Source organism: Melozone crissalis, unplaced genomic scaffold (genome assembly GCF_028551555.1).
Source record: "Melozone crissalis strain CALT ecotype California unplaced genomic scaffold, PUWL_Pcris_2 ptg000014l_1, whole genome shotgun sequence".
Classification (NCBI taxonomy): domain Eukaryota; kingdom Metazoa; phylum Chordata; class Aves; order Passeriformes; family Passerellidae; genus Melozone; species Melozone crissalis.
The window spans coordinates 1416540-1429317 of NW_026535792.1; the positions used below are offsets into that span (position 1 = coordinate 1416540).

The 12778-nt window shown below is 43.3% G+C and overlaps 1 protein-coding gene across 1 annotated transcript in view; it reads right to left on the bottom strand.

The window, feature by feature from the left end:
* MAP2K5 (mitogen-activated protein kinase kinase 5) overlaps positions 1–7967 on the bottom strand; it is a 119493-nt gene extending 111526 nt beyond the window's left edge. The window contains exons 1-2 of the mRNA XM_054272995.1: positions 7781–7967; positions 1462–1510 (exon numbers count right to left, since the gene is read on the bottom strand). Of these exons, the coding sequence (XP_054128970.1) occupies positions 1462–1510; positions 7781–7915 (184 nt within the window). The 5' untranslated portion in view covers positions 7916–7967. The remainder of the gene's footprint in view (positions 1–1461; positions 1511–7780) is intronic.
* Between the last annotated feature and the right edge of the window lie 4811 nt (positions 7968–12778).

The following is a 12778-nucleotide window of genomic DNA, read 5'->3' on the forward strand; positions in this document are numbered from 1 at the left end:
GGGATGGGGATGCAGGGATGGGGATGCAGGGATGGGGATGGGAGGATGCTGAGGGCCAGATGTTGGCACTGGGGCTTGGAGAGCTGGGGGAAATCTGCATTTGGGAACACCAAAACAAAACCCACAAAAAGCTGGCATGGAGACAAATCACCCCCACCTGAGGCAGCGATGGAGAACTGAACTCCAAGCAGGAAAATCCAGCAGGGGGGGAAAAGGAAAAAAACCCCTTTAAAAGCATCAATATCCATAACATATTTGAGATGGCAGTAAAGTGGCAGGGAAATGGGCTCAGCAGCTGGAAATGACAGACTAGAGACACGCAGGGAAGGCACAGGAGCAGATGTTGGGAGGCAGAGCAAAAAAAAAATCAGAATTTTCCAGGAGACTCCTGCACATGGCACTGCTGCTGTGGGTGCTGCCCTGATGGAGCATGAAGTTCAAACACAGCTCGTGTGGGACGTGCCAGGGACAAAACACAAATGTCAACCCCAAATAAAGGGAAAAAAACCCATAAATGGCAAGGCTCTGGAAGCTCAGGGCTGGTGCTCAAAAGCAGGGCAGGGAAAACACTGAGGTTCAGAAATAAAAATTGTGTTTTCCTCCCTCAAAACAAAGGTGTGAAAAGAAAAAGAGCATTAAATAGGACTGGAAGGACCATAAATCAATATTTCCTTTGATTATCCACAGGCAGAATGAGCCCCAATGCTCTAAAAAGGGGAGAAATAAAAATAAAATGATAAAAATGAAAGGCCCCATCTCAAATCTGCTCTGTCCCCCCTCACTCAGATTTTGCCATCCCCTCCATCCAAAGGAAAACAGAGGAAAAAATATAATAAAAATCATAATTTCCTTTCATCTCAAAGGAAAAACAGAAGGAAAAATATAATAAAAATTAAAAGAGAGCAGCAGGAGCCTGCTCCATTTGGAAGAAAACTCCAATTTTTCACTATTTTATCCCCTGGGATAAAAAACTCCCATTTTTTCAGTATTTTACTCCCCTTTGCAGCTGATTGCTCTCCAGACAGGACAATCCCCCAGGAACCCCTTCCAAAATAAAAATAAACAGGGTTTAAAGAACAGATATTAGCCTAAATCCTTGCTGGGAGGAATGGAGGATTACCATTTTAAGCTGAGACCTACAGGTAGTTTATACTTTTCATTTAATTTGAGCAATAAAACTGCACTGAGGAGTAAGAGCATGGTAAGGTCAGGCTGGTAATTAAAGCTCCTGTGTGGAAATATTCCAGATGTGATTAAATAATAAAATATTGCTCGCTTTAGTGCCATTATTAAAGTTGCATTAATGCATAAATATTTAACCGTGACGTATAATGAATATCACTTATTTTGAAATAATAAATATAATCAGAACATAAGAAGAACAACATAAAAATGATTTATTTATTTCAGTTACAGCCCAGCAATGTGACAAAGGAATTGGTTGACAAAAGTCACACTTACACTCAAATGCTGTGGTGGTTGCATCTGGCAAAACTTGACCAATGACATCCTAAAAATGCAAGGAAAATTCATTAAATATCAAATGGGAGAAGCCTGATTGGCAATAAATCTCTTTAATCCCTCCCCACTGCCCCAGAACGAGGAAGTTTTTAGGGCACAACACAGATCTGCTCCCATCTCGATGTTTTTCTCCTCCCCTCCAGGAAAACTCTTTTCTTCCCAAATAATTCCCCCCTCATTGCAAACAGCCCTGTGCTCTCTGTTCCTGCAGGTGAAAAAATCCATTTTTCCCTTGGGTTATCGAAAATTGGCACCTAGCTGACCAAAACCAGCCATAAACAGAGCTTTATGAATTATGGCTTTGCTTTAAAAATCCCATTTTCTCCTGTTTGCAGAGCTCTGTCAGCCTCAGCTGGGATCTGAAGTTCTCCAAAACTCAGGAGGAGCATTCAAATATTGGGGGGATTCTCTGGAAACCCCCAAAGGAGCAGAGCCAGAACCTGAGGCAGCTCCACAACACCAAACACAAAAACATCTCCGGTTCCAACCCCTGCTCCAACTGAGCCTTTTTTTAAAGATATCAAAGAAAAACTTTTATCATTTTTTTAGCCAAACCACACCAATGCAGTCCCACACCCCTGCTCCAATCCAGATTTTTTTGCTGATACCAGAGAAGAGCTTTGACCATTTTTCAGCCAAAATTTCCACTTCCAACCCAATTTTTTTTTTTTTTTTTTTTTTTTTGTGCTGGGACCAGAGAAGAGCTTTGATTATTTTTTCCCCTTTTCCCATTTTTCCAGCCAAACCACAGCAACATTTCCACTTCCAATCCCTGCTCTAACCCAGCAATTTTTGCTGGTACCAAAGAAGATCTTTTACCATTTTCAGCCAAAATTTCCACTTCCAACTCCTACTCCAACCCAGATTTTTTTTTTGCTGGGACCAGAGAAGACCTTTTACCATTTTTTTACCTTTTCCCATTTTTCCAGCCAAACCCCAGCAACACTTCCACTTTCAATCCCTACTCCAACCTAGATTTTTTTGCTGGTACCAAGAAGCCGTTTTATCATTTTTCCAGCCAAGCCACCCCAACATTTCCATTTCCAGTCCATCCTCCAACCCAGCCATTTCTGCTGATACCAGAAAAGTTTTTACCATTTTCCAGCCAAAACTTCCACTTCCAACCCAATTATTTTTTCAGCCTTTCCCATTTTTCCAACTAAACCACAGCAACACTTCCAGCTCCACATCCCTGCTCCAACCCAGATTTTTTCTGCTGGTACCAGAGAAGCTCCTCTATAATTTTCCCAGTTTTTATCATTTTCCCAGCTTTTATCATTCCCCAGTTTTTATCATTTTCCCAGCCCCTCAGGAGCCACTCCAGGGCACGGCCCCAATGCCCAGCGTGGCTCTGCCCCTCCTGGTGCCCCCCAGGAAAAATGAACGTTTGGGAATGAACGAAGCCCAGGATTTATGGCAGGAAAAATGAACTTTTGGGAATGAATGAAGCCCAGGATTTATGGCAGGAAAAATGAACTTTTGGGAATGAATGAAGCCCAGGATTTATGGCAGCACAGCCCCTGGAGCCTCTCAGGGTGCAAAGCTGCACTGGTGTCCTGCCACTCCTGCTCCCTCCATTTCTCATCTCAAAGGATGAAATTAAAGATTCTGCGGCACACAGACACAATTAATAACATGTGAAAGCAGCACAGGGTTTCCACAGAGCCAACTGAAGCAAGTAATAAATACAAAACTTTCTGGTGGTGTCTTGGACGTGAAAATAAATCAAGAAATGATTCAAACTATTAACAGCACGCCAGAAATGTGCAGTGTGGATTAATTGTGGAATTGTAAATTTGCAGAGGCAAAACTAGGGAAAAAAGCCACCAAAATATTTCCATGTTGATAAAAATTCTTCCATTCTGCAGCGTTTACCAGCCTCAGTCAAAAGCCACTATTGCTAATAAGAAATCAGTCTTGCCTGCACAGAAGACTGTACTAATTATTTCTAAATCCATTCATTCAAACACTGGAAATTCCTCAGCAAACACACTTCAACTCTGTTAGATTTAAGCCCCTTGTCAATGCTCCTCTACGGGCACACAGATGCTTCTAAGAAATTGATTTCAAAATTGTTTAAAAACTGCATTTAAGGGGGTGTGGAAGGTTCACAGGCAGCTCTGAGACCCCAAAATTCTGCTTGGAAAACTCCAAAAATCCCAAAGCTCTGAAATAGCAATTTTAAAAATAAATCTTATTTCCCTGCACCCTTCCAGAACAACTTGTTCTGTGTATTGAGACTTCTTTAATAGTAAGCAATAATCAAAAAGTAATCAATACCTAAGTGATAATCAATAAGTGAATTACACACCCCAAACTCTTGCACTAAATAAGCACCAGCAGCCCCCAAAGCTTCGCCCAGCTCTCAATAATTCCATGAAATGAGTGTATCTGAGAGAAACCAGGCTGGCAGGGAAATCCCATCACTGAAATTCCCAAAGTGTCTGCAGCAGCTCCAGCCCATCCCAACCCCAGACCTCGGGCTGACCCAGGATTAAAGGATAATTCCAAATTTCAAAGGATTACACGTGCACAGGGGATGTTTTGCTATCACAACAGAGATCGTGAGCAATAAAATACTCCCACTTGCAGGCAGATTATAATATTATATGTAACACATAATATAATACAATATTATATATATATAAAAATATATACTATCTATTACATATGTTATAAATTATATATTTTATAATAAAATATATAATATATACAATATATTATATAAGTTATATATTATATATAATATGTATTATTTTATGTATTATAACTATTATGTATATTATTTTTATATTATATACTTATATATTATTTTTCTATATTATATAATAACATATATAATATATACATTATAGATATAATATATATTTTATAATATCTATATTTTATAATAAAATATCACCCACTTGCTGAAGTGGGTTTATGTAAGGGACACAGAACAGAAAAGCCCCTAAAAACGAGGAGAAAAATCAGGGAACAGCAGGTGCAAGAGGAACTCCAAAACCAAATCTGTTCTCTGAGAAAGCAGAAAATGTGAAACTCTGCTCAAGTGCCAGGGTAAATATTGAAGCCACAGCTCTCACATTCCAATTCAATTTGTTTTATCTCACTATGACAATGTGAAGTTACCCAGAATTAACACCAAGTGCTTAAATACCACTGACAGGAGGAATGCAGACAGCTTGAGGGGAAAAAAAAAATGAGCTTATTGTAATTCATTTAGTGGGGCCTTAAAAATAAAGCTATTTACTGGTAACTCACAGGCCTGCAGAGCTGATACACACAGAACTTATTTCAAGTGACACCACGAAGAACAGCTCTGAAAATGGGGATGGAAATAAACCTGCACACCTGCCCAAAATGCTGCACTCACTGAGAGGCAAAATTAATAAAAATTACCTTAAAAACCACCTGAAAATACGAAATAAGAAGAATCATTTCAGCAGCCTGAAAGGCTGCAAGGCTACACTCACAGAGAGGGAAAATCAACAAAAATCAGCTTAAAAATCACCTGAAAATATAAAATAAAACCTCAAAGATAATTTTATGGGGTTTTCTGAACACAGAGCAGCCCCTGGGACCCACCTGGAAGGAAGAGGAGCCCAAATCTGCTCTCAGGGGTGCAGGCTCTGGGATGTGCCCCTGGTTTGGGGCTGGTCCCAAACGTGGTTCTGCAGCTCCAGCAGGACAGAAAATCCCAAACCCCCTTGGGACAGGGGCACAGGGATGGGATGGAGCCGGGGAGCTCCAGGCAGCCCCACAGGGATTGTTCAGAGCCTGGGGAACCCCTGAGGGACATCCTTGGGTTGCTGCTCCCCAGGGATTGCCCTCAACAGGGAACACCTGAATTCTCCCGGGGCTCTTTAATTGGTCCTGCAGCAATCAAACCCCTGAAAAACCCCCTGGAGCTGCCAGGTGGGAGCAATCACCCTGAGGAGGGCACAGAGGAGGGGCAGCCCCACTCCTGCCCAGGTGGGGACACACCCAGCACTCCTCAGGGCATTGGGGCCTCATTTCGTTTTATTTTATTATTTAATTTATTTCATTTAATTCCTGCATTTATCTGACCAATTAAGTCCGGGTGAATGCTGCGATGGCACCTCCTGACACACAACCAGCAGCACCTGACTGCAGCAGCCTGACAAGGGGTAAATGAAATTCTCAGCAGCAGCACAGGTGGGACAGGACAAGAACAGCAGCCCACCCCAGATCCTCTCTCACTCATTGGCCACAGTGTCTCTACTTACTTTTAAATAGCCAACCTGAATTTACAGTAATTCTAGGATGGCAGAGGAGAGTCCAAGAATCAGGGGTAATTTCACTTTATTTTGGGGGAAAAAAAATCAAAAACAAACAAAAACATGAAGCAGAGTTGGAGAAAACCAGACCCATTTGCTCCACTTTTTTTTAAGGGCACAGAGGGGTCACCACAGGTTTGTGCAACCACCAAGGGGAAACTGCACCTCCCAAAAACCTCCCCAGTCTGTCGAAGGTGCTGCTCCCTCTCCTCCACATACAGAAAGTCATGATTAATGATAAATGTTCAGAAAATGACAGCTGGGATTTCTGTCATCCCTTCCAGTTAGCTCTGTAACCAACACTGAGCATCCTCCAGCAACCCAACCCCTCCATCCCTGATCAACCTCCAGAAAGGCACCTGCAAAATCTCTCTCCAGAGTTAAGAATAGATGTAAAAACTGAACATGCACCCGAGGGGTGCTATGGGAAGGTTTTCTTTAGAGAAATGGGGTCAGACAGAGTCCTGGGATGTGCTGGGAGAGAAAGGTGAGGGCAGGCTGCAGAAAGCATCACCCTGAGCTGCTCCTTGGGCTAAGGACACGGCTGGGAGGGAGTGGGACAAACACCCACTGCCATTTCTGAGTGGAATAAACAATAAACACCCACTCCCATTTCTGAGTGGAATAAACAATAAACACCCACTGCCATTTCTGAGTGGAATAAACAATAAACACCCACTCCCATTTCTGAGTGGAATAAACAATAAACACCCACTGCCATTTCTGAGTGGAATAAACAATAAACACCCACTCCCATTTCTGAGTGGAATAAACAATAAACACCCACTGCCATTTCTGAGTGGAATAAACAATAAACACCCACTCCCATTTCTGAGTGGGATGGACAAACACCCACTCCCATTTCTGAGTGGGATGGACAAACACCCACTCCCATTTCTGAGTGGGACACACAATAAACATCCACTCCCATTTCTGAGTGGGACACACAATAAACAACCACTCCCATTTCTGAGTGGGATAAACAATAAACACCCACTCCCATTTCTGAGTGGGATGGACAAACACCCACTCCCTTTTCTGAGTGGGATAAACAATAAACATCCACTCCCATTTCTGAGTGGAATAAACAATAAACACCACTCCCATTTCTGAGTGGAACAAAAACCCACTTCCATTTCTGAGTAGGATACACAAACACCCACTCCCACTTCTGAGTGAGATAAACTCCCATTTATGTGTGGGATAAACAATAAACACTCACTCCCATTTCTGAGTGGTATACAACACCCACTCCCATTTCTGAGCAGGATAAACTCCCATTTCCGAGTGGGACAAACACCCACTCCGGTTTCTGAGAAAGCAGAGCATCCTTGTGTGCAGATGGATATAAAACCACAGCAGGGAAGGGGCTGAGGGCCAGGAGGCAGAGCAGAGCCCCGGCCCGGGAGGGGACATGCCACACGAGCAGCGGTGGCCCCAGCCCGGGAGGGGACACGCCACACGAGCAGCGGTGGCCCAGCCCACACTTCTCCTGAGCAGGGAATTCCTTCCCAAGGCCCGGAGGAGGGGATGCCCTGACCCGGAGTGTCCCTGCCCACGGCACGGGGGCGGATTTGGGCACTCCAGAGGCTCCCTCCAGCCCAAACCGGGGCACGATGCCCCTGCCTGGCACCTGCTCATCCTCCCGAAACCTCGCAACGCCGGCGCTGGCCCGGGACGGACAAAAACCATCCTAGCGTTAAACATTCCGCCAAAACACAGCCCAAAAACATCACCGGGGAGGGATTCGGACACCCTGGGCGCACGGAGCGGGGCATGGTGGCATCTCCTGATGGCCGGCTCGGGGTCACGGTGGCATCCCCCGGGCTGGGAGCAGGGTTCCGGTGCCATCCCTCGGATTAGGAGCGGAGTCCCGGTGCCATCCCCCGGGCAGGCTCGGGGGTCCCGGTGCCACCCCCCGGATAAGGAGCGGGGTCCCGGTCCCGTCCGGACTCACTCACCAGCACATCCCTGAAGAGCAGCTGTGGCGCGGAGTGCACGGTCCAGTCCACGGCGGCTCCGTCGGGGATCTTGATGCGGATGACGAGCGCCTGGCTGTCCATGGCGCCGCAGGGGCCGCAGAGCAGCCAGAGCATCCCCGCCCCGCGGGCTCACATGCTGCGGCCGCCGCGCCGGGCCGAGCCGGGCCGGGCCGGGCCGGGCACAGCCTGCACCGCCCTCCCGCAGGAAGGAGCCGCTGCCCCGGAACCAAAACGCAGCCCCGGGAGGAGGGGATGTGCGGCGGCGGCAGCGGGGGGAGGAGGAGGAGGAGGAGGAAGGGGAAGAGGGAGGGGAGGCGGCGCCATGGGCGGGAGGAGGCGGGACCGGCCCCGCGGTGAATTGCGTTCCTCTGTCTGCGCCCCGTGTGTTGACAGGAAAAGCGCAGTTAAATGGCACATCCAGCCGGGCCGGGATTCCCGCTGTCCCATCACAAACACAAACTCAAACACAAGCTCCGGGCCGTGCCAGCTGCGCTGCCATAACCTGCCCGCCGAGCTGGGGCCGTCACTGCCCCTGAAGTGCTCAGGGTTGTCCCACTGTGGCACTCGGGGACACGGGGAGGGGGCTTGCGGTGCTGGGTGAGGGTTGGGGGTTCCGTGCCCGGCTCTGCCCATCCCTGCCTCGGTGTCCCTGCGGAGCAAACTGGGAATGGGCACTGGATGGGCTCTGGGCCAGCCCAAAAGCTGCGGGAGCAGGTTAGGGAAGGGCTGGGGGCACTTGTCCAGCAGTGTCACACACGTCACAGCTCCTACACTTTGCAGCTCTCCAGGGTTGATATCCAGGTACAGTTCTCTGAGTCCCAGATGGGACAATTCCCCGGTACAGTTCTCTGATGTCCAGGTACAGTTCTGCCATCTCTGAGTCCCCCCTGTCTGTCAGGGATGCAGCTGAAACCAGCCCGGTCCAAACCACGATCCATCTTCCTGATGAAAGAAAATCCCTGTCCAGTGTTTTGACAGCTCTGCCATCACAAAACCCCAAATTCAGCTTTTCAAACCAGCTTTTCACTGCCACAAGTCACAGGGAAAGCTCTCTGCTCTGCACAGCTCTGCAGCATAAAACAATCCACTTCTTTTTTTTTTTTTGTAAGAGAACAGCATTAATCTCAATTGTGGGCTATTGATCCGTGCATTTTATCACACTCTCTCACATTATCATCTCTGACAAACTGGACTATTTGAGTTATTTTATCAATTTAGAGGGGGGGAATGGGAGGTATATTTAATTCCTGAAACGTCTTCAAGCTTCCTCATATTCGGATTCTACTTTGTTTGAGCTTTAGGAAAAAAAAAATTCAATGGCCATTAACAGAGATAAATTCTCTCTCTGTTCAATAACTTTATAATTTAGTTCCTATACTAAAAATTAATAGAGCCCCAGCTCCTGAGGATCTAAGGGACTGGTGGTGCCCACACAGACATCTTTCTGCTCAAATGAACCTTTTACCTGCAGTCCCTGTGTACCTCTCACTCAGCTCCATTTCAATCAGAGTCATTTTCTATTAAATTTTAAAGAATAGGACACAAAATGATGGAATTTCTATAGACCTGCAATTTTTCTAAAATGTCTTCTTCATTTATGAGACTATGGGGAAAACCAACTCAATTTGCCAAATTTGCATAAATATTACGTCGATTTTCCAGGGCTAATCACAACCTTAATCCCCCATTCTGATTTGTGTAATCAAACTTGAGGGGTTTTTATATCTTGAGAAGTACAGCACATCGAGCACATATTTATTGATACAGGTTTGGTTTTGCCACAGGCTTCTTTAAAACCCAAATTTAATCAGAAATTTTCATTTGAAATACGCCATTTGAAGCAAATAGTTGATATTTGTTTTATTGTGTTGCAGAAGTTTTGTTATGAGATGTCACTAACATTTATATATTATTCTTTAATGGTGGGGGCAAATTGTTGTTGGGAGAACAAAATCCTTCATTTTTTAATATAACATATTCTTGAAGTTCTGCATGTGAGTAGCCCAAGAATCTCCCTGTAAAAAGTTCAAGTTCCCAACAGAAGGCTTACAGAATCTCCATTAAAAATAATTTAAATAATTAAAAGCCTGATTTTCCCCACTAAACGCAGACAACACAACGTTTATAACCACATATCCAAAATGATCGTTCACCCCCAAGGGAACGGCACCCAAAATCCCCAAGGATCGAGGTGTCGATGCTTTAATTAGAGGATGGTGAAGCCACAGCTTCCCTAAATTCGGGTTTTTATCAGTGAGGGGGAAGAGGCTCCTGGTGGCTGCCAGCAGCTGCCTCTTGCAGTGTGCTGCTGCTCTCTGCTGCTTCCCAGCGCCGCTGGAGAGCACCGGGAGCAGCCCGAGCTGCCCACGCCAGGAATGAATATTTATTTATTGCCGGAGTGCTGACACAGTGAGGGGGAAAATCGTTATAATCTTAGAGGAGTCTCCGTGAGGGTGGGAAATGCTGTCTCCCAGGGATTTGCTTAGCAGCATAATTTACTCCAAAAGTAAGGAAAGAAGTTATTGCTTGGTTAATTCCCACTGCAAAGGAAGTTGCCCAGCACAAGAAATTTTCTATTTTTGCTCTGTCACAAACACCCTGAATTGGAGTTTTGGGTCCCTCCAGCAGAAGTCTGTAAAAAGAAGAGGGATGGAAACAAGAGCTGCTTCCCCACTGCAATATTCTCCTGAATGTTGCAGTGCCTGATGTGGATTCAGCTTTTCCTGGCCTGAGGAGGGAGGAGGGAGCTCATTCTCAGCAGTGGGATGGGTGAAAATGCCCACAGTGAATTAAAACCAAGATCAGGATCCCCAATTCCTCCAGCCCTGCGCTCGTCCCCTTGGATAAAAGGAGGCACAGGAAGGAGAGAGGCAGGAAATGGTGATTTCACTCTGCATCCTACTCAGCATCTCCAATAATCTCATTATTACTAGAATTTTTCCAGCTATGTCCTAGGAATAATTATATATATAAAAAATATACATATATATTATATATATAGAGAGAGAGATGGGTATAGATATAGATATATGGAATATAAATAATATCTTATTTATATTTATTTCTATCATATTTATTTATCTTTGTTTATATATAATATAATATAATATAATATAATATAATATAATATAATATAATATAATAATATTGTAATAAAATATATGTTATAATAAAATAATATATAATAGAAATAATATACTAATATAATGTTATGAAAATATAATAAAATATATAATGTTATGATAAAAATAATATAACTAATATGTAAATGATGTATGACCTAGGAATGTGTATTTATTATGTAACAGGCTAAATAATTCCCATTTAACTATGAAAATATTTTGGATTACTGCTGTTACCAGTGCTGTGCCACCTTACCTGTAATTCAGGCACTGAGTATAAAACACACCTGGAGGAATCAGGATCTCTGTGCCAGCCCTTGCTTCACCAAACTCAATTTATCATCCCTGCTTCCTCCCTGCACCAGTTTCTAGGCTGCAATTATAAATAACAAAGGACAAATTCTCAGTTTCCTAGAGAAAATGGCACCTGATGGTTCTTATAGGAACACACATTTTCCTGTCTTTTTGGAAAGATATAAATACATAACTTTCTATGTTGATAAATAACATATCACTGTGAAATTCACTTTTTTTTCCCTTTCAATTGCCTGTGAGTGCAGCAAGCTGAATTCCCTCAGGCTAATGAAAAATAGGTCAGCGGTGTCCAGGCTTTCTAAAGATATTCCTCCCTGAAAGGCATCTCCTGCAAAGACTCACCAAATTCAGATTCCTTAAAAATGGCAGTGAAACTTCCACCCAGCTCCCACTGCCCTCCCAGCGGCTCTGGAATACAAAAGGATTGTCTGGGACCCAAACATCAGGAAATAAATTCTTATTTCCAGTTCACAGGGAAATTCACTGGCCTCAAGCAGATCTTTTAAAGCTCTTTTTTCACAGTAAACCCAACTCAGACTGAAAGGAAACATCACAAAAGTGAACTTAATTTACGCTAAATTAGTAAATATTTAGGTTTTGCTTTAAATTATGAATAACTTTTGAAACAGTAAACCCACCTTGGACTGAAAGAGAACATAACAACAGCAAACTTGATTTATGCTAAATTAGTAAATGTTTAGTTTTTGCTTTAAATTATGAATAACTTTTGAAAACAAGCAGATTTTGTGACAAGGTAACTCCAGCAGTTGGGCTGTGTGTGGTTAATGATGCTCCTGTACCCCTTCAGACCAGCTCCAGGGGCTGCATAATTGTTTTTCTGTCAACCTATAAATTCCTGAGTAACAACAAAATTATTGTGATTTTTCTTCCTAAATTATTCATATCTCACAAAGTACATAAGCAGGCCCATGAATCACTGAGCATGTAACAATCATATCTAATGGCATTTCTTCTTTTAAGGAAAAAAAACTGGTTTGACTTTGTAATCTTGTTCAAAAATCAGTGTTCTAATCTGATATTTACATTTTAAACTTGAAAGTTCCCTTGATCAGAGTTTTTGTCTGAAGGATTGCTTTTAATCATGTTTTCCACTTTTAATTCTATTAGGATTATTAATATCACTGCAAGAAATAAATTGGGTTTATAATGAACTACAGCAGGGCTCATAAACTGTGCTTAAAGTGATGCAATTACTTTCAAAATCACTCTAAGTTGTTTATATTCTACTATTTAGGACTTAAATGCAAAACCAACATCTTATTCTTTTGTAGAAATGAAATAAATCTTTCAAGGAAACTTGCAATATATTAGTGACAATATTTATTTTATATTCCCAGGCTGCAGTGCTGAAGCTGCCACTTGTTCTTAGGTGTATTTAAACTGAAAAATACAGCCCAAAATTTAAATAATAACTTCTATTTCCAGAAATAGGGAAAGGAATCAAGACAACTCTCAGAATTATTAACTCACTTTTCTGTAGTGAACATGATTAAGGGGTTACAGCAAAAGCCAATATAAA